General features: G+C 41.5%; 1 protein-coding gene across 1 annotated transcript in view; it reads right to left on the bottom strand.

The window, feature by feature from the left end:
• The window catches only part of LOC138205833 (protein unc-13 homolog B-like), a 66694-nt gene that overhangs the window by 30149 nt on the left and 15052 nt on the right, over window positions 1–21493 (bottom strand). Inside the window, exons 3-8 of the mRNA XM_069162151.1 lie at window positions 20409–20508; window positions 17787–17904; window positions 17418–17541; window positions 15441–15514; window positions 15153–15210; window positions 12214–12427 (exon numbers count right to left, since the gene is read on the bottom strand). Coding sequence (XP_069018252.1) covers window positions 12214–12427; window positions 15153–15210; window positions 15441–15514; window positions 17418–17541; window positions 17787–17904; window positions 20409–20508 — 688 coding nt within the window. The remainder of the gene's footprint in view (window positions 1–12213; window positions 12428–15152; window positions 15211–15440; window positions 15515–17417; window positions 17542–17786; window positions 17905–20408; window positions 20509–21493) is intronic.

The following is a 21493-nucleotide window of genomic DNA, read 5'->3' as shown; positions in this document are numbered from 1 at the left end:
TGTTAAGGACTTGAAAATCTGATTATATTCAATAAATATAACAGTGTACAAATCAAATCAGATCTCCATGCTTAAACAAAACGTGCATCTTTCATCCTGTGAATGTCTTTATTTTTCACTAACTGTCAGAGGAGAGACAATACATTTTCTCTCTGTAATAAACTAATGAATAATTAAGTACAGTGACCTGTGAATTAGCCATGATTAAGGGAATGTGTACGTTTTGTTTTGGAATTCTGTTTTGAATTGACATGAAACTGCAGAGATGCTCCTCACAAATGCCCATATACGACAATATACACACACACACAGACACACACACACATAAACACACAGACATACATGTGCTAAACTAGAGAGAATGGACTGCAGAGCTGGACAGGAAGTATGTTTTTTTTCAAAACTGTTAATGCATCATAAATGGTGAAGGTAGGGGGTGCCATTTATTATGCTTTTACTAGCCTTTTTGCATTCAATAGATCCATCTTGGACTGGTTGTCCAGCTGCACTCCAGAGGTAGGACCTGCAGAGGGGTATGCTTCTACAAGGCTCTCCTTGTCCTTTGGGGTCAGGGATGCTGAAGGGTCTACTTCAGGAGTGGAGATGCAAATCTGGGGGTTTTCTATTTCATCTGTGGAACCTACCGGTTCAGTTTTTTGGGCATCAGATGTTGCAACCTTTTGTACAGTATGTGTTTGACCACTTGTTGGCGTGTTGTTAGTTTTGGGTTGAGATGTTACTACTGGGACAGCTTGTGGCTTGGGTTGCTCTGCCTGCCAAGGAAAACTTATTTTTGCCCCAAATAATGAAGTGGTGGGTGGCTCTTGTTTTCCAGCACCAGGGTTTTCTTCTTGAAATAGACCTCCAGAGAGCGTTTTCAATCCTGAAAACAGACCACCGCCTCCTTCTGTTTGAGGTAATGACGATGATGGCGTTGTTGGTGAAAACAGGGATCCAAGAGATTTTCCTGCATCACTCTGTGCAGATATAAACCCAAACAGAGACTTTGCTTGAGGTGGTTCTGCACTGTTGGACAACTGATCAGCAGGGGAAGCTACACAAGCAACTGCTTCTTTGGTATCAGGGGGGGCTGATTTGTCACTCTCTTTATGCTCAGGGTCCTCTTTAATGAACATGGGCTTCTCATGTATCACCTCTCCCTCAACAGCTGACTTGTCTGTTTCAGTGCCATCTACCTGATCAGTGGGGTCACATGTAGTGTTTATTGCCACACTTGTGACTGCAGACAATGCCACTGCACTATCACTTGTGAGGCAGTCAGATTTAACTTGATCATTATCTGTCAACGTTGAATCTTGCATTTTATTTGTACTAGTCTCACAGCCAGGTGGAGGGTCTTTTGTTAACACATTCCCATCCTTAGTCTGTGGCTTTGGAGTAGTGCTAGGTGTTGGTTTTGGCTCAGCCGGGACTGACCCCGATGGCTTAGGTGGTTGTCCCATACCCCCAAATAAAGATCCGCCTATGCCCCCAAGTATTGATGCTCCAGTCTGTGATGCTGAAGTCTGACCAGTCGTTCCTCCAAACATTCCTCCCAGTAAAGAACCACTAGGCTGTGGTGCTCCTCCAGCTCCTCCAAACATCCCACCCAGTAATGATCCACCAGTCTGGGCACCTGCAGGCTTGGCAGGAGACCCTCCTCCAAACATCCCACCTAATATTGACCCTCCAGTGGTGGGGGCAGTGGTTTGAGGACCAGACTGAGGCGCAGCCCCTTTGAATAACCCTCCTAGTAATGATCCCCCTGTAGGGGGAGATGCTGTCTGGGTGTTAGACCCTCCAAAAATACCCCCTAATAATGATGCTCCGGTCTGACTGGTGGGAGCTTGGGGTGTTGTTCCTCCCAGTCCAAACAGGGAGGTCTTCTGCTGTTGTTGAGGACCTTCAGTGGGACCAGCTGGTGGTTTGAAAAGGGAAGACATAAAGCCTGTAACTGTATCTGCAGCTGAGTCATTAGCAGGTTTGTCTGGCTCTGGAGGCTTCTGTTGTACTGGGACCCCGGGACTTGCTGACTGATTGGGTGGTGTTTCCTCTTCTACTTTAGGTGGTGTTGTATCTTGACTACCAATAAGCTCTGGTCTTGCAGGTTGTGTCTGTGCTGATACATCAGATTCTTTAGACTGAATATCTTCAGCTGAAGCAGTTGGCTTGTCAGTACCTTGGCAACTAACTTCTTCAACAAGATTACCATCAGTTTTAGACAAGCTTGCCTCAAGACCCTGGACAGTACTGTCAGGTTGCTGTAGTGTTTCCACCTCCTCTTTCCTTTTGGTATTTGTGTCAGTTACACCGGTCTCAGCACCAGCTGAAGCAGTTGAACTGTCATCAGTGGGTTTTGGTGGAACAGTTACATCTGATGTAGTGTCATTAAGAGCTGTGGATAACGTTTTCTTGTCATCATTAGATGTGGGAGTAACTGTTGCAGTGGGTGTTGCAGCTGGAACCGATCCTCCAAACATTGAAAGTAAACTTTTACCAGGTGTTTCATTAGAAGCAGAAGCTCCGGATAAAATGCCACCAAGAAGAGATGCACCAGTCTGTGTAGTAGCTGTTTGAGAAGAGGATCCACCCAAAATACCTCCCAATACAGAGCTATTGTTTTGGGTTGTTGAGGACCCGCTGGTCTGAGGCACTAAAGATGAAGCAGCTGATCCTCCAAAAATGCCACCCAAAATAGATCCTGCAGTCTGAGATCCAGCAGTTTGTGGAGCAGATCCACCAAACAAGCCTCCAAGTAACGAAGGCCCTGCAGTTTGAGGACCAGAGCCTCCAGTCATAGTTGGACCAGCTTGAGGAGCTGCCTGAGGTGCAGACCCTCCAAATAAACCACCTAGTAATGATCCTCCAGTTTGAGAAGGTTGTGTTTGGGGTGAAGACCCTCCAAACATTGCCCCTAATAGAGAACTTCCAGACTGTGAGGAGGGCTGAGGGACAGAACCTCCAAACACAGAGAACAAACCTTTGGCTGGCAGTTCCTTGGGGCCTGAAGATCCAGGAACAGATCCAGTCTGGTTAGTAGTAGGCTCATTACTGGGTGAAGAAAATAAAGAAAGCAGACCTTTTGCTGGACCATCTGAAAGTAATCCGGTAGAAGATGGAGGTTGTGGTGCTGATCCAGTGATCATAGATAACAGACCAGATGCTGGTGGTTCTTTAGGGGGAGCATGATCCTGGGGTGCACTTTCTGTGCTTGTTTCCTTATTCTCAATGACGCATTCTGAATTTGATTCCTTAGAGGCAATATCAGCATCTTTAATTGTGGTACTCTCTTTATGAGAATCTATTGTAGCTACAGTAATATCAGTGGGTGGGGTACCATGCACTTCACTAGAATTACTTCTAGCTTTGCTACCTGAGAGTTCACTTGATATTTCACTGGTTTTTAGTTCCTTTGGGACATGGCTGCTGGAAATAGATGGAATGTGGGAAGAATTTTGTTGTAAATGAGTAGTTGGTGGCTCTTTGGTAGCAGTAACAGAAGTAGATGATGAATTGGGAGTTTGTTGTGAAGGTGACACACTATTATTAATAACAGGTGGTTTGGGAGCTGCAGTCCCTTGCGCAGAAGTCATATTTGCACTTCCACCAGCTCCTGGTGTTTGAGGACTACTGGGGCCACTAAACATCGAGAACAATGATTTTCTTGGACTTTCACTAGAGGCAGACAACCCACCCAATATACCCCCAAGAACTGAAGTGGCAGTCTGTCCTTGTGGTGGAGGCTGTTCTTGTGGTTTAGATTGTGTCCGAGGTCCCCCTTGTTGTTGAGTTTGTGACTGAGCTCCTCTTTGTTGAGATGGCATTGTTGGTGGCTGAGGTTGTGGAGGACTGGGATCACTAAATACTGAAAACAGTCCCTTCATTGGGCTTTCAGATGAACTTGATGTCCCAGGCAGAATGCCCCCTAAAAATGATCCTGTTTGGGGTTGAGACTGTTGGGTGCTAGGACCACCAAACATCGAAAGGAATCCGGTAGATGGTTGATCTTTTGGGGGAACAGTTCCCTGTTGTGGGGGCCCAGGGGCAGGCTTGGCTTGATTAGGAGGCTGAGGAGGACTTGATCCTCCAAACATTGATAATAAGCTTTTGCCAAGTGTCTCCTGCTGAGGAGGTTGTGGGGTAGCACTTTGGGCATGTGTTTGAGGCACAGGCTCAGCTTTAGGTGCAGGCTGCTGAGGACTTGGCCCAGTAAATATTGACAATATACTTTTACCAAGGGATTCTTCCTGTGGAGCATTTGCTGATGCATGTGGTTGAGGTATTGGTCCAGATTGTGCAGCAGCTGTTGATCCTGCAAGCATTTCTCCAATTGAAAATCCAAATAGTCCACCAGATGGTTTATTTCCTGATTCCTGCTTTGATTGTACTGCAGGTGGTATGGTCTCGGACTTGCTTGCTGCAGGGTCTGAAGAAAGACTAGGAGAAAACACTTGTGATATACTTTTGTTTGGGGGTTGGCCCTGTGAGGGCTGAGATGTGGTACTTTGATCCATTGTTTTCTGTCTCTGTATACCCTTAGATCTAGATGCTAGTGTTAGTGAACCCTCAGTAGCACTTGGTTTCATTTGCTGTGTTTGTGGTGGAGTGGGCTCAGCACTAAATAGGCTGCTAATTGATCCAAAGAGATTTGACACTCCTGTAGCTTCTTTATTTGCAGTGGTACTGCCTGGTAAGGAAGCCGTACTGCCAGTTTGGCTCTGCTCATTGAGTGACGCTTGAGATGATTTCTGGGGATCTGGTTTGACTTCCTCCATTCCTACAGCAGACTTTAGAAAGTTCATTATGCCTGCCTGTGGTTGTTCAGGTGGTTTCTCCACTGGCTTGTCAGCTGCAGATGGTCCAGAGGTTGCAGGTTTAACAAGAGATTCTTTTGATCCTAAAGGCACTGCGACATTGGGCTTTGTAGATGGGGCTGCTTGCTGGGCCATGGTAGTCTGATGTGAAAGTCTAGGTTTTTCTGAAGTTGTATGCAAGTTTGTTGATGGATGAGTCACTTGAGCTGTTGTTGGTACAGTGGGCAAAATTCTTCCCTGTGTGGCAGCTGGCCTCTGTATTTGTTGTTTAACAGTTTCAGGTTGAATGACACCAGCAGAGGATTCTTCTTTGATGATCTTAGACTTCAGACTTTGGAAACCTGATGAAAGAATGTTCTTAGACGTTTTGTCAGAGGCTTGATCACACGAGGAAGTGCTAGTTTTGTTTACTTCCACCTGTGACTTTTTGTCGACAAAAGACGATATTAGGGTGGAAATCTTTTTGACTTGACGACGAGGCTGTTCTTCTCCTGCAGCCACTATTTTCCTCCATTCTTCCTCTGATACATCATCTACATGTTTCACTGTAATGGCGGTAGATGAACGCCGCCGTTGGCTCGGTTGGTAACATTTGTGAAGTAGTTGCTGATTTGAATTTGCAGTTGGAGTGGAGTTCAAAGAAACGGCAACCTTTTGAGCAAGAAATTTCTTTATTTCCTGGTTGTTCCAATAAGGGCCAACATGGTTTTTGTTATGACATGAAAGGTCAATGATATCTTTGCAGTGATCTTCATAGACATAACTAGGCTGTCTGGGATCCATCCTTACTTTGTTTAACCTGTAAGATGTGAAATCCACATATTGTTGCCTTTGGGACATAAATGAATTTTCAAACATTTGAGAGAACTGTTCGAGATTTAAATTCATGATCTGATTTCCTTTTCTATATGCAGCAGACAAATCTAGGGGGACATTAAGAATTTGTGAATCGCCATAATCTTGACCAGGAAACCAAAGAAGCTCATCTTCATTGTAAAGTGGAATTTTAAAGCCACAAACTAAAACCATTTCATTGTGAAGCCAGGCACTGGGCAAACTGTCTAATTTCTGCGTATTCCCCGAAGATTCGCCCTCAGGGGCACATGCATACACATATTCACCTGCTGCATCCGTAAGCAAAGCATAAATGTACTCATGATCTGTGTAAACAAAGTAGCCACAGTCGCCATTTTCTGCTGGCCACCACATTCCTTGCTCCAAAAGGGCAAGCCACTGCTGAAACCATTCAGTGTCTTCGAGGTATAGGGAGTCTTCTGCCTCAATATTGGCACGTGGGGGGCAGTTTGAATCTATTGGTCTATTTAAATTAAACCGACTCTGATTGATCATGCCATCAGTATGAACATATTGTGGATCTGCATTATCAATTCCACATTGCCAGTTTGCTGAATAAGATAAGCTTGGTGCAGTCTCCTCGTAATAGCCTTCATGATATGAAACACTATTCAAGCTATAAGTGCTACCATAATTAAATGAATTACATTTTCCAAACTTTGCATTACTCTGTTTAGTAGTTAAGTTCAACACACCTTCTTCACAGGGTGAACATTCTAGGTTTCCCAAGTCTTCATAACTGTTCCATAATTTCCTCTTGGGATATGGATCATCATCCCTGTGTCCTTCAAACTGATATTGTTTAATTTGCTCTTGTTGACAAGCAACACCTTGCCATGGTGTAGGGTTAATTGCCTGATTGATATTTGATGAACTGCAGTGAAGAGTAGATGCTGGTAGTGACGTGCCTTCACAGCTCTGTCTATACCCTTGATCTTCTCCCTGGAAATGATAATTCAGTGACTCATTCTGAAACTGCTGCCATAGAGCACTTTCACGTATCCACTGGTTTTCATCATAAGAGGGACTTATTCCATACGGGGACAACTGACCATGGTAAAGGTTTTGACTTGTAGCTCCATACAAAGAGGGTGTACTACCACCAATATATGGCTGCATAGTTGGGAATGAAGGCGTATGCCTTCGTAAAAGGGAATTCATATTTCCTGTGCTATTAGCCATTGGGTTAATTGACTGAAGTGAGCCAGGATAGTATAGCTGATGTAAATTACCTGTGCTAATAGAGGAGTATGTTGCCCGAGTCTGAGGAGATCTTGCAAAAGTCGCTGATGTTCGCAAGTCCAGACTCTCAGTATCAATTGATACGGGTGCACTGATAAAAGCATGTCTGCTCTGTCTTGGATTGAACGAATCTGGAGCAACTCTTTGCAAGCTGCCCCTTCCTAAGTCTGAAGTATAACTTTTTGCTGTGGCTGAATGTAACTCTGCGAACTTAGTTGAAGGTGTCTGTTGTTCTGTATTCTGACCTGACATTGCTTCTTGTTTAGTACATGTGTCCTCAGTTACATTTTTGCTGAACAATCCAGATAAAAACCCTTGCTGGGCAGCTCGCGGATTCCCCTTCTCTTTCTCAGCATGTTCTTCTGAGGACTGCTGTGGTACATTCATGCATGGCTGTTTTTGAAGAGGGGTTTTCATTGTGACCGTATTGGCCCTCTGTTGTGGTGATTGTCCTGTTGTTGTCTGACAGGTTGTGTCAGTGTTGTCAGATGACTTTGTTAACTTGTTAAACAATCCTGAGAGCACTCCAGAATTACTCGATGTCTCCAAATGTGTTTGACCAGTCTGGCTACATGGCACTATGATTTGTTGTTGCGCCTCATATGTGTTTTCAGGCTGCTGGTGTTGAGCCATATTTTCTGAGGAGGATTTGAATAGTCCAGAAAGCAGACCACTTGCTTCAGTTGATCTTTGTGTTGTGCTAGTTTGTGGTTGATTTTGGTTGGAAAGAGGGATATTATTTGGCCTTGTCTGCTCATGGCTGGATTTACTTGGGGTAATTGTCTCCTTTGGAAATACTTGCTGACTCGAGGTTCTGTTCCCGAGTTGACCACCTGGTTTTGGACCTTGACTATTCTGTTGGTTGACACCTTGTTGATTATGTTGAACAGTGTAATGTTGCTGAACTGTTTGACTGCTTGAAATGTTCTCATTTGATGCAAATTTAAGCAAGCCAGACAAAAGACCCTTTGGCTGAGTTTGATCTGAAGTCTGCTGCTGACCAGAGTAATTGCCAGGCATGTTACTCTGCTTTTCAGCTTCAGAAGGTTGCACATTCTGTTGTATGTTTTCTGTTGATGAAAATTTCAATAGTCCTGAGAGAAGGCCCCCTGTTTGTGGAGCCGAAGACCTTTGTTGTGAGGGAGGGTGATGAGGAAACTGCGAGGGATTGTCACTCTTGGGTGGCTGAATGTTATGAGAAGCCTGCTGTGCCAAATTTCCAGAGAGATCACTGGTAGAACCAAATTTAAGAAGTCCAGATAGCAGTCCACCTTGTTTGGGTTGATTAGAGATGTCCTCAGTGGAGTTCCCTTTAAAAAGACCTGTCAAAAAACTTTGTGGCTCAGGTTGTTTGGGAAGTTGTTGCTGCATTCCATGAGGGGCTACCGTTGGTTTCTGATTTGATGGGTGTTGTATGTTTGAGCCAGATGGCACTCTGTTGATCTGAGATTGCTGATTGCTGATCAAATTCTGGTTTGAACCAGAGGGAGCAGAGGCAGGATGAAAAATGCTGGAAAACCATCCTTTCTCAGTGGTTTCCTGGGGCACAGCAGCACTCTGTGTAAAGGTGGTGGAAGTTGTTGGGGGAAGATCATGATGTGCTTGCAGAGGATTCTGTGTTTTCATGGAGGCACTTACATCTTCACTGGATGCAAACTTTAAAAAACCAGAAAGCATGCCTCCCTCTGCTCTCTGATTTTGCTGAGTGGAAACATTTTCAGAGGACAGGAAAGGTAGTTTAATCTTACTACTTAATGATGGGTCCACAGCTGCTTTCTGTAGTTGGGGTTCCTCCGTGGTTCTAAACACTGGGTAAACTGCCACAGGAGGAGCTCCCTGAGGAGGAACAGGAACACCAGGTGTGATCAATGAAGTGAATGACTTCTTAAAAGGGCTGAAGAAACCAGTGTTTGCAGATTGTGTTTGGCCAGTCGACCTTTCTGGCTCCAGAGCAGGCACATTTTCTTGCTCGTAAATAGGTGGATTTGGTCTCCCATATACATTTTCATTATAATTTTGTCCCAAAAGTTTTTCCTGTGATGAAGTTCTTAATTTTTCTGATGTCCAACTTCCTTCGGCTGTCATTGACTGTTTACCTTGATGAACACATTTATCAACCCATTTCTCATCCCGTTGCGTATGGCTTTGAGAATATGTAGATTCTGGCACCTGTTTGTATTCAGATGAGCTTCCATTATCTCCTGATGAAAGAAGCTTTAAAGAATTCAATTTTCCTAAGACTGTGTTTTCTGGAGCACTTTGAGGTTTGGTTACAAACTCGAGTACATGTTCTTTTGTACTTGTTTGAGTATGACTCCTTGTGGGAATTTTTGTATCATTATAATAACCTTGTGTTTTGGCATCACGTGATGGCTGAGAAGGCAAAGAACTGAATGATCTTTCAGGGGATACTGGGGATACCACAGCTACAGGGGCTGTGCTATTCGATTTGGGAATAAAAGAAAACAGTTTTGTTAGTCCAGATGGTAGGGGTTGTGCAGATAGTGCTTGTGGAGATGGGGCAGGCTGTTTGGGGCCACCCCCAACTTTGTCAGTGAGAGAACTAAACAATGAGCTCATGGCATTTTTTACTCCTGAAATACTCTGATCAGAAGGAGTGTGAGATTGGGATTCTCCTCTAGGATCCTTCGATGAACTATTTTGGTCTTCTCCGAAAGAATCGGTTCTATTGCTACCCAGAGAGGATAGCCTAGATTTGCTTGATTTAGGAAGGGAGCCGTATTTGCTAATTTCCTCTTCTTTTTCAGCAAGGTATTCAGAAACTGTTTCAACTAGACACTGGAGCTCATCCATAGGGTCTACGTATTCATCACTTGGTTCCTCCACTGGGGAGAGCATTGCCTCTGAAACCCATCCTCCAGTTTTAGATTTTCCACACTTCTTCTCCCAAAGCCCATGATAATTTTCTATATGGCCCTCATAGGAGAAATACCCGTCTTTGTAATGTTTTGCATTTTCTGAACGAAAGTCTTCAGACATAAAGGCAACGTCATCTATACCCTCCTCTGCTCCTATGGGGTAGTGCAGATCCTGAGAACTTTCAATTTCAAAATCAAACCGTGCCCTCATTCTTGCATCTTGCTCTTTTGTGTATGCCACATAATGCTCCAAAGTGTTGTCCAGCTCATTTTTAGCCCACATCCTTGTTTTGTAGAGAAGCCCATTCTTGTATGGCTTGAGGCATGATGTCATACGCTCCTCCTCTTCCTGCATCTCTGCTACCTGCCGCATGAACAGCTCCCCTCTCTTCTCACGGAGGAGTGCAAGGTCAGAGGGAAAAGTCTTTTCTTCCATTTTGTCTGCCTCTGTACTGAGAACCCCTCCTGGAGCCGTTATCTTTTTCTTTCGCTGCCGATTGATAGTGTCATAGCCTTCGGGGTAGATGGCAGGCAGAAAACCACCACGTTTCGTATTTTGATGGATAGGAGTGTGAGATGGCTCAGGGTAGGGTCTTCCCATTCGAAAGATAACGTTGTCTTCCTCATCGTCTAAGAAGTCACTCAGCTGAGGCTTGCTCGGCTTTTTGTATTTGTTTTCCCAATCTTCAACCCCCATGCCAGAATCGACAGGTATAATTCTGACTCTTCCTTTCTGGTTTAAAGATCTTATTTATGTTTAAAAATAGGGAAACAAAATAATGGGAATGGATATAGGGACAAAAAAGAAGCAAACAGAAAGTAAAAATGCAAACAAAAACACAAGTTAAGCAGTATGATAAATGGAGAAATTAAGAGAGGAACACTTTCATGCAAAAGTAAAGAAACAGTAAAGCTTCTTCCCATATGTATTCACTGTTGTTATACTATTACATCATTATTAACAGTGATTACAGGCTAAATAAATACACAGCAGTTTTTGGTGATCTTGTAAGAGTTCAACCTTCATTTCATTGTCATCAGAAAGCTAAAATGACCTGAAGGTAGGACAAAACTTAATTGAAAACATACCTTGTTACACATTTTAGTGGCATGGATGATACAACTGTATGTGTATGCAAGTGTGAGATTGTGTGCATGTGTTCCTATGTTCGCTTGTGCCTCAGTGAATTTAGATCTTTGTAAATCCCCACAGCAACAGTCGCGCTTATCGACACTTCAGCACTCAGCCTGCATCAGAAATGCATGCTAAATCACCACCATGTGGTGTTCATTGAAGAAGTTTTTAATCACCAAAGAAAGGCGTATGTCTGTCGCGAATCAACTCCCTCCAGAGGTGTAACAGAGAGGATTTCCTCTGTGATATGGCAAAACCAAGTTCAGAGCCATTAAAACCACCAGAATCTTTAACCAACACAACAAACCTTCGAGACAAAAAGAAACATGAACAATGAGTTTTTCCTGGCTGTAATTCCACTCCCCCCCCCCCCCCAATGTAGAATTATCCGGATCAACTTCCTATCAGTGAACACAGGCAGATTTGTCGAAGTCTCACTGGTGCGTATGCATTCCATGACGAGTGCACGTGATTAATTCCCATGCACCATGAGTATTTGTCTTACGGACAAAATTCAGCCTCTAACCAGCGGAGTAGTGCTAATCATAATACATATAATAACATACATGATACGGAAAATGTTTTTTTTACAATTATAGTCACCACACATCACAATCACCATACACACACACACATTTTTGCCAATTTACAAGCATGCTGACGTCAGTCACAGTAAACAAATAATTCTGATATGCCTCCTGATATACAATACAAGGGCAACCGCGACAACTTGACACTACATCCGGAGCAACAAAGCTTCAACTATGTTGGATTGTTGGTCAGATAAACGATCAATAAATTAATAAATTAAAAAGCACAATACTTACTTCCTTTACTGTAAACCTGAGGCTAATATTAAGTAAGAAAATGTCTCTAACTTTATATTTTATGACGCAAAACTAAAGTAGAAATTATACAAGTCTGGACAAAATTAAATTGGCTCTATAAATAGTAAACACACAGTTATCATTTGATAAAACTGTATCAGAGGTGTTGGTTAAACTATTCTAATTTTTGAGGCTGTGATTAGTGTCTGTGTCATTTTAGATAACATTATATTAAGAAGCATTTCAAATTGTTTTGTCGTACTCGTGTGTAAAGGGTGTGAGGAGAGCAGCCGGCAAACATTGATATTGTGCTGTATCGCATTATATTTTACAGCAAAGTGACAACTCAAAGCTGATTGTTGCAGTGGGGTTACACTCTTCTCAGGATACACTGTCTAAATATGTGTTACTATGAGTTTTATCCAGGTGTGAATGGGTGACTCTGTATGTACTCTGTCTACCTGCTTCCTCTCTGGTCCCTGTAGTCCAGGTCAAAACTGTGGACGGAGTCGGTGCAGCCTTCCGGGTGGTGCTGTGTCCGAGGCCCCATGGGGTACTGGTGCATGGAGGAGTTGGGCTGAGCTGTCGTGTGGTAACGTGGTGGCAAACTGTTACTGGTCTCGCTGCGGTAGTCACTATCCCGGTCGTCTACAGCACTGTCCTGGTCGTCCAAAGCTGCAACAAGACGAGCTGAATAAACAATCTTTCCTGACAAACTTTAAGAAGGTTGTAGTAAGTAAGCTTCATATGACAGCAAGTGTAAAAAAAAAAAAATCCTTGCTTATTCAAGGGAAAGTGGAAAATGCATCCTAGATTGAATTTTCCTTGTCTGGACAAAATGCTGAGAGCTGAAGAAATAAATCAACTAGGGTGAGCTGATGCCAGGTTAATAGGAGGTTTAAGGATGCAAACGTCATGCAATTTTTTAAAAGACTATGGGTCCAAATTTAACAGTGCAACAACAAGTGCAAAGCAGTATAAGTCTTAGGGGCGCAGACTGCGTGGGCGTCTGCAAGTGCATCTGCAGTGCAAAAGGTGGAATATAAACTGGAGGGTGTGGTGGTTAACCGACACACATACCCATCATATAGTTGTCTGAATAGTGCAGCCAGAGGCCGATGATGTGCTTTGTTTGTGAGAGAATTATTTTAGAAATGTCTTTGAAAGTGTTTATTTGACAAAATTATATTGACGATGTAGTTCTACTTTTACTGTATTTCACATTATAAATGGTCACAAAACATCACAAAATGTGAAACAACTGCTTCATGCATTTCAAGAATAAAAAGAATAAAATAAAATGAAATGCTACTTTTACGAAAAAGAAAATTTGAAAGGAGGCAATGGCACTAAGGACTGATGCACTGCCATAATCCAACATCTCCCACAAAACAAAGCTGAATAATTTACCAGAAGGGTAATTGTAGAATTCTCAGTGGTTACTATGTAGCAACCTGGTGTCACTTGCAGGTAATTTAATAAAGTAAAATACAATGGAAGGCCACACATAAAGATCAGAGGCTGCACATTTATGATCAAATCTGTCTGTTTGCCCTCAAATGACTGCAGGGATTTAATGATCTGACGGAGAAGCTTCTCCTGCTGTATAAACAACACTATGAACAACAGATACTGTGACAATCATATTTGAATCATATACTCATATTTGTTTCTAAATGAATGCAGACTTTCCCCTGCTTTAAGCGGAATAAACTAACATTTTTGTTTTTAGTTCTCTCTTGTTTTAGAATCACCTATGTGGCAACAGATCAACAGATGCGGTTCTGAGTTGCACCTTCGAAACGCAAAACTATAACGACTTACGATAACCCACTTTATTTAAATGAACATCGCACCTGTGCACTCTGTGAATTTCAAAGTCATGAAGATACCAAACAGCTGCTTACACTGGTTGTTGCACCACTAAGAAAATAGGGCCCTGTAGTCCTTGTACATGCAAGCTCTCCAGCTAAAAGGAAGGCTTGAGCATGAGCTGCACCTCATCTGTATAATGCTGCTTTGTACTTTGTTTTTCCACAGGAAAATAAGGACAAGTATTGTTCAGAAAGATTAAATACAGTTGTGGAAAACAAATCTTCAATATTATTCAGTCTGGCTTATAGCCATGAATGAGTAACAGATTTAAGAAACAGTAAATACTAATTTCAAGTAATCAAATGTGCATCTGTATTAACATTACAAAATGGCATCATTGTTGGACTATCAAGAAGACAGTTTGAACTTATAATAATAATATTCTCTCATAGCAATGCACCCGAGTAAACCACATTTTGAAAGTGACCTTGCCAACCCGAGGAGTTATCTTCAAAAGCTTCTTTCAAAAGCTAACCAGGAGGCTGGTGTCTGCTGGAGGGGACAGCTGAGCTGAGTTTATCTTTTCTAAGCGATAAAGTGAGCAGGTGAACGATAAACTGATTCTAGTGATATCTCTTACAAAATACATATGCGATAGTAAAATATGATATAGTTTAGTAGGGAGTGCCACCTGTCATCTCAGTGAGGGAACTGCAATTTACAAACTTTAAGATTTGATTGGAGTTCCCATTGGTTATCAAACTTTCAGGAGTATTTAGACCAATCCTTTTCAGAAATGTTTGATTACAATATTATTATATGATTTTGATATCTTTTCTTAAAAAAGGTGCACAGAGTACGGTTTCAGAGAAAAAAATGGAGCATTCATTCGTTTTCCTGACTCTTTTTTGTAGAATGTGTCCTAATCCAATAATATAAGGATTAAATACAAGCATGTGACATCAGCACAGAGCATACTGTAGCAAATAAGAAAACAACAAGAGCATGATAGGAAGTAAAACAGACCAAAGGGAATCAAGGAAAACAACGAGGGCAATCAAATGTTACAATGAAAGAATATGAATAAAATGCATGGACATTTTGTAGATTACATGTTACTGAGGATTATGGGGCATTATGACATGCAGAGGGTACTGAGGATTGGCCAGGGGGAGAATTTCATCAAAGTGTGTTACATACTCAGTGGGTCAGCCCATCCGAAATAGTTGCCTGGTGAAAGTGCAGATGTTACAAGTGAAAGGTAAGTTAGAGGAAGCCTGGTTTGTGCAAAGAAAAAAAAAAGTGTCTTTGTGTTGTAACACTGTGAGAATGAGAGGAACCCCATCAGTAGTTCCCAGAGTGGAAACCAAACTGTCACAACAGTGAGAGTAGATTTAACATGCATATGGGCTGTGTCGAGATGTAAAATGATAGAACGACTGAATTTGAAATGTTCAACTATTAGTACATTATGCAGCAGGGCAACAGGGCCAAGGAAGAGAAAAGAAATAAGCCTTAGAGCTAGAGAGGGAGAATTGGCTCCATCTAGAGGTCGAGGAGTAACAGTGTGGGCAGGAGCACTCACAGCACTGGGAAGCTGCAAAAGGCAGTGGGCGACTCTGAACGTCATTCTGAAGAGGGTACTACAGAGGAGAGAGAGAAAAACAGCAGGTGTCCAGTATGTTTTTTGTTTTTTTTAAGCTTCATGCGTTTCATATTCTTCTTATAATTACTTATTTATGTCAGCCATTCCATCAGCGTTAACAACAAAAATAAAAAAATAGCAGTTGAGTCATGAGTTAAGATATAAAAGCTTTTCATTGAATTTATTCAAAAATGTTTCAAATAAAACCCTTATCAAATTGTACTTTACCTCATCGTGGATTCCCATGATGTTGATGCGTCCCAGCTTGCGTGTCCAATACTGCGCCTCGTCGTCTGGGATGTCTGGTACCAAATTATGCATGCAACAAACATTATAATTCAAGCATCATTTTCCAGTGGGCCATTATGATACATTTAAGCCCGTTTAATTTCTTATGAGCAGCGTGGGAAGGAAAAAATAAGAATAGTTTGTCGTAATGCCAGACAGTAACATGTCATACAATTGTTAAGAGGAGCAGCTTTGCAAGTTGTAGCTTCCTGAAGCAGGATAACACGATAATGAAACTACCAAAAATAGATAAACAAAACAAATACAGAGTGAAGAATACCAGCAGGGCAACTGTACATGTATCTGATAGTAATATACAGTTGGTATAAGGAGAGTTTTTCCTTGTTTTTTTTTTAGCCTTAACCAAACTTCTCCAACATTATCCATCACCCGAGACGTGATTCCATTTCTGGATGAGGCTGGTCCTCTCACCATTCCCCCCTTTATGGTAGATGCACATTAAAGGCACACACACAAAGGCCAGGGCTTCAAAGACACACCGACCCACAGCTTTTAATGAACGGCTTTGGTGGCGCAGAGTCACGATGGGCTCCTGCAACCTTGAAAGGTCTCCTCTTAAAACAGAGAAAGAGGCTCTCTGCCCCTCAGTGGACAAACACCCTGCTTTAAACTTTGATGCCTTTTGATCACAGGGCTTGAGCCGTATGCAGGCTATGAAAATAGTACAGGTAGAGATGTAGTCAAGTACACAGATGGCAGGAGAAGCAAAGGGATATTTCAAATGTCAACAGGCTTACATCAAATGGGAGTCTTGGCATGAATTATTACCATTAATTGCTAATAATTACCTTTATTTTTTAAAACCTATAGATCATATTTATCAGTCAAATTCGGCTGTTGATGCTACCAGCCTAACACCAACTGGCCGAGATGTGTCTTAAGACTTGTATTTACAGATGAACACAGACATGAAAGCTAATGTTATTGTGTATCCAGTAGATGTGTCAGTCGGAAACTGTTCGTCATAAACCGCATAAGGTGACAACGTCATCTGTTATGTGGACATATTCTGCTCCCAAGAGGACGGACGGACGGACGGACGGACGGACAGACAGACAGACAGACAGACAGACAGACAGACAGACAGACAGACAGACAGACAGACAGACAGACAGACAGATAGATAGATACTTTATAATGGTCGTCACAGCCGTACTGTCTTGTTCTTTATGTAAGCAGTATATGTAAAAGGATTCTTAATCCTGTTGGCCACAACAGAACAATCGGGTTAAGACAAAATTATATTTACTGAACCTAAGTTAATAAAGGAAGATGTGCCTTTGATAAATCGGTGCCTTTGATTTATGCCAGGCAGAAACAGACTCCTCGTCCTCAGTGGACCCAAAGAGTAAAGCAAATATCTCAGACAAATATCAAAGAGTGAACTCATTCTAGCCGTTAGTTGAATCATGCAATTCATTTTTTTTTTAATATATGGTATGATTTAATTTGATTTAGGAGTAATGTGACCTCATACTCTACTTGTGTATAATATTTTGTTCATAATATAGCCTTTATACGTTTTATTTTTGACAGATCAATGTCAGCTATGCTTGCATAAGTCCACAGGTTACACTGTCCTTAATGTTCTTATGCCGTGCCCCAGGCTGGGCAGCTCTTCCTGTGTAGCCTCAGAAATCGACTGCTGACATTTCGGTGGCAAACATTTATGGCCTTTGTGTAACTCAAGGCTTGATTTGCCCTGAGGGGACCAGAATCAGTCCATCACCAAAGCACCCGCTGCAGTCAGAGCTTCAGCTTGAGACAACAGCATTGAAGAAGGTCTTATATAAGCACCTGAATGTGTTAGGAGTTTAGTTTATTGGTTTGAAATTTGTTTCAGAGTTTAGAAGTCTATTGTGCACCTAAAAAAGTTTCTTTTGGCAGACATCTCACCAAAAGGCAGCTCGAAGCGAGTATCCAGCAGGACATGATGAGGTGTTGGGTTCTTGGTGCCGTATATCTCATCCGCTTTCATCAGGACCTCTGCATCCAGGAAAAGCCACTCACCTGAACCCTCCTGCAATTAGATATGTATATATTTATCTACGTAAACAAATGATTTGTGTGTATCTGGAATATGTTTAAACTAACAAACTATAGAGGTAAAAGAAAATACCAGTGGTCAATACTGCATCTTGTTACTGATGAGAAACTTAATTATGGATGGATTTTAGGGTGCATTTTCTTCCTAAATTGAGTTTAGGAATTAAGTTCTTCTTATGTCCTCCCGCCTTCCCAACTACATGTTTTTTATATTCTCACCTCCTCTGATTTCCGGACGCACTTTAGAGGAATACAGGCGGTCCCCACCATGGTGTCCCAGATGAGGCCTTTGTTCCACACCTCGACAATGAGGCCGAGGTCCAGCCGGTTGATCTCACTGAGGAAAAGGCAAATAAAGTATTCAGGAATGAAGCAAAATGTCAGTGGGAGTGAAACAATACCTGTATAATTTGCAGCTTTGCTATCAGAAATAGTTTTTTTTATCCAGCAAATTTTCCAATACGACATTCAATTCACACTCAATTAACCAGAAATTTCCAAAGAATTACTGTCAGGCCCTATCACTGCCTGCTAACAAAAGCTATTTCCTCTTGTTGTTGTCCATGTGCTGTCATAATCCATTGCAGCCTTGTTTTGTCATTCAACATGCCATTCAAAGGGCTCACAAAGAGCTTGATGACAGCAATAAAAATGGCACCTCAATTTTGAAAGGAGCCTCATGACAAGGGTATTTGCATATTCTCATCTATGGCAGTTTACAACTATCGACAGACTAAACAAAAGGAAGATGAGAGAAAAGATAATCAAAGAGAGCAGATAATTGAGAGAAGTGCAGGAGGTGGGTGCCGAGTAGCCACAGTGTCCAGGTGCACGGATAAAGGCTTCCTAAATCGGAGGCTCATACAAAGTGGTACAGAATAAATAAATGTAGCAAGGTGCTACAATAAAACTGAGGCTAATTTGAACAGGGAGACTTCTGTTGTTCATGTTGCTATTTGCTATTTTGCTACGTAATCGTGGCTTTTTTTGGTATTTTATGACCATTGTGTATCCCCAATGCCTTTTTAAAAATACCCAAATAAGTTGTAAAATCATGTTTCTTAACCGATTTATAAATGCCAAACTAAAATCAAGCATGTAATTCAACAAGATGTGTCAAGTCAAGATGTGTCAAGTCTGGTATGCAATTCAGAAACGCATAAAACTTCATTACAGGCTCCCAGTCTGGTGCAAAGCAACGAGCAATTTCAGATTTCCTCAAACAACAAGATGAATGTAGAGCAGATTCATATCAAGTGTGGAATTGTGGAACCAATTTTAAAAAGACAATTTCATCAAAAAAAAAAAAAAAAGCCTTTGATGATCATTTTGCAGAACACATCAAAATGCATAGATAAGATTTCCAACTTTTCCCACCTGATTTAAATGTTCTTATTTTTGGTCCAAATTTTGTGAACATTTAAGGGACAGTTTGACATTTTGGGTAATAGACTTTACTGCCAAGAGTTAAAAGACAAGATCACCACTCTCACATCCACTATATAAGAATATAAATAGTGTTAGCTCAGCTTAGCACAAAGATTGGAAGTAAGGGTAAATGTCCCAGTTCTGTCCAAACAAACAAAAAACACAAAATCCACCCACAACCACAACTAATTTAACACGTTATACCTGGTTTGATAAACACGTATTTTTTTCTTTCTTTCTTAAAGTCTGAAAACAACAAGTTTTGGTTCATACGTTTAGAGATTAAGATTATATAACCCCTTAAATAAATTAATTTAAAAATAAAAAAGGAGGTATGGGGGCACCCATACATCCCATTAATTTAGTTTTAATTGACATTTTAGCAATACTCACAGTTACAACCATATTTCCAACTCTGGCAAGAATGCAAATGAGTGCATTTCTCAGAATATCAAACTATTTTTTTTGTTTTGTTTTAGAAATTAAAGGAATAGAAGTAAAATATGATTTTACTTGTTGGAGCATTAAAAGACAAAATGTGTTTGTTGACTACCAAAATGAACTCTATGTATCAGCGATTATTTAAAAATGTTTAACCCACAAAACAAATAACAGGCAATTAAAAAAAATCGTATGGTATTTGACATTTTCAAATCATAAACATTTGGAACTGAATAAGCAACTGCATCAAGTCTTACTTGACAATCTGATAACCACTTGTCTCTGTCTAATAAGACACAAAACATCAATTATTCAACAGGTCACGAAGGAGTAATATTTGCCATTTTTAATATTTCAGATTTCATCTTCAGCACATCTTAAAATCAAACGGAGTTAACTGCAAGTGAGCTGCTGAGATCCACAGTTATGTAGTGTGAAATTTCCATTTTTAGATTTCACTTGAGTTACGCCATTGTAACAGGTGGTGCTGAGCATTTCCTAGAAACGCTGATGAATGATACAGTTGTATGTTGAATTACACCCAGATGACGCAACATTAATGGCCAGTAGAAGGATGAAAGCCTGGAAAAACAAACACTGTCCTGACGAGGGAGTTCACAAAAGACAAACAATGACACACGTGGAACAAACGTGTCGGCTCTCGCGTCACCATAGATACCTTTGACTGGGAAAGGAAAAGGGGGGAAATTAAACCAATGAATTATGAGGAGGAAATGAACAACAGCTGTTTAACAGCTTAGAAGGAGTTGCGCAGTTTGAAAAACTGCAGCTCTAAGCACTTGGTAAAATAATTGGTATTTAGCCTGTATTGAACAGTTCAAAAAGTACAGAGTGACAGTAACCTTAACTCCAGGGACAGTGTGGCTATGTCAGTGTGCCCAGCAGGATGCACTGGGTATTGTTTCTCTTGGATTACTAAACAGAGCAGTGTGTCCGTGCTTAGCAACTTACAACATGAAATCTTGTTCCCAGCAGGGCTGGTCCCCGCGCACAGTGATGGTTGTGCTTTTAACATTCTGCACCTTCAGCGTCACGTAGGTGTTGAATTTATCTGAAACAAAGGAAAGGGGAGATTCGAGTTTTAATTAAAGCAAACTCTGACAAATATGTTCAGAATATATACAGGGGACAGAGGGTTATGCATGACTGTTAAAAAAAGTATATATAAAAAGTATATATATATATAGTTTTATAGATATAGATATATAGAGCCATATATATAAATCTATATAGATAGATATATTTATTGGCATCAATGAGCGGTAGAGAAGATACACCAGTAATAGTAGCGGTCTATCATGAGACAGAACAGGACAGGAGATCAGGCCTTTGAACTAATGCAAGCAATATCAGGCCTGTTCTGCTTCGGCTTTGAGAGACATCACGAGCACCAGTGACAGTGAAAGAGGATAAAGTACCCCCCCCCCCCTTCCCTCCCTCCCCCCGCCCGCCCGCCCCGACTATGTCAAGCCAAGCCAAGCTAGGCCAGCAAACTGACCCTGTTAATCTCCAATGAGAGTCAACCTCATTTGGCCGATAGAACCACAGGATGCGACGGCCTGATATGGCTCTCCCGCACTGTGAATTACAGTTTCTCTTTAACCTAGTCTTAATATTTACCCCATACATGTAACAAAGGAAACATGTCTGCTGATGATGCAATGAAGGGGAAGTCACTCTTGACCTGTTACTATTTCCGAAAAGGTCTCTGTCAGCCATAATATCATCAATTAGGAACATGATGTCAGGTCAAAGGTGATGGGGTCAGCTGAATTGTATTTTTCTGTTTGAGGCAATTGCTGTAAACAGTGTGATCTAAAAGCGAAGTGTAAATGTGACAGGTGGCCATATTTGTCATACAGTAAATGATCACTGCTGGAACTCATGGATTCAAGTGCTTGTCTGTCTGTCTGTCTGTCTGTCTGTCTGTCTGTCTGTCTGTCTGTCTGTCTGTCTGTGCACACAACTTTCACACCCAGCGATTACAGTCAGCCTCCTCTTAGTAAACAGTGCCGGACAGCGGAGTCACAACAACT

Source organism: Embiotoca jacksoni, unplaced genomic scaffold (assembly GCF_022577435.1).
Source record: "Embiotoca jacksoni isolate LCO1_2020_lvr unplaced genomic scaffold, fEmbJac1.0.p SCAF_10, whole genome shotgun sequence".
NCBI lineage: Eukaryota > Metazoa > Chordata > Actinopteri > Embiotocidae > Embiotoca > Embiotoca jacksoni.
The sequence above is the reverse complement of the archived record's forward strand: the minus strand, read 5'-3'. Positions and strand labels throughout refer to the sequence as shown.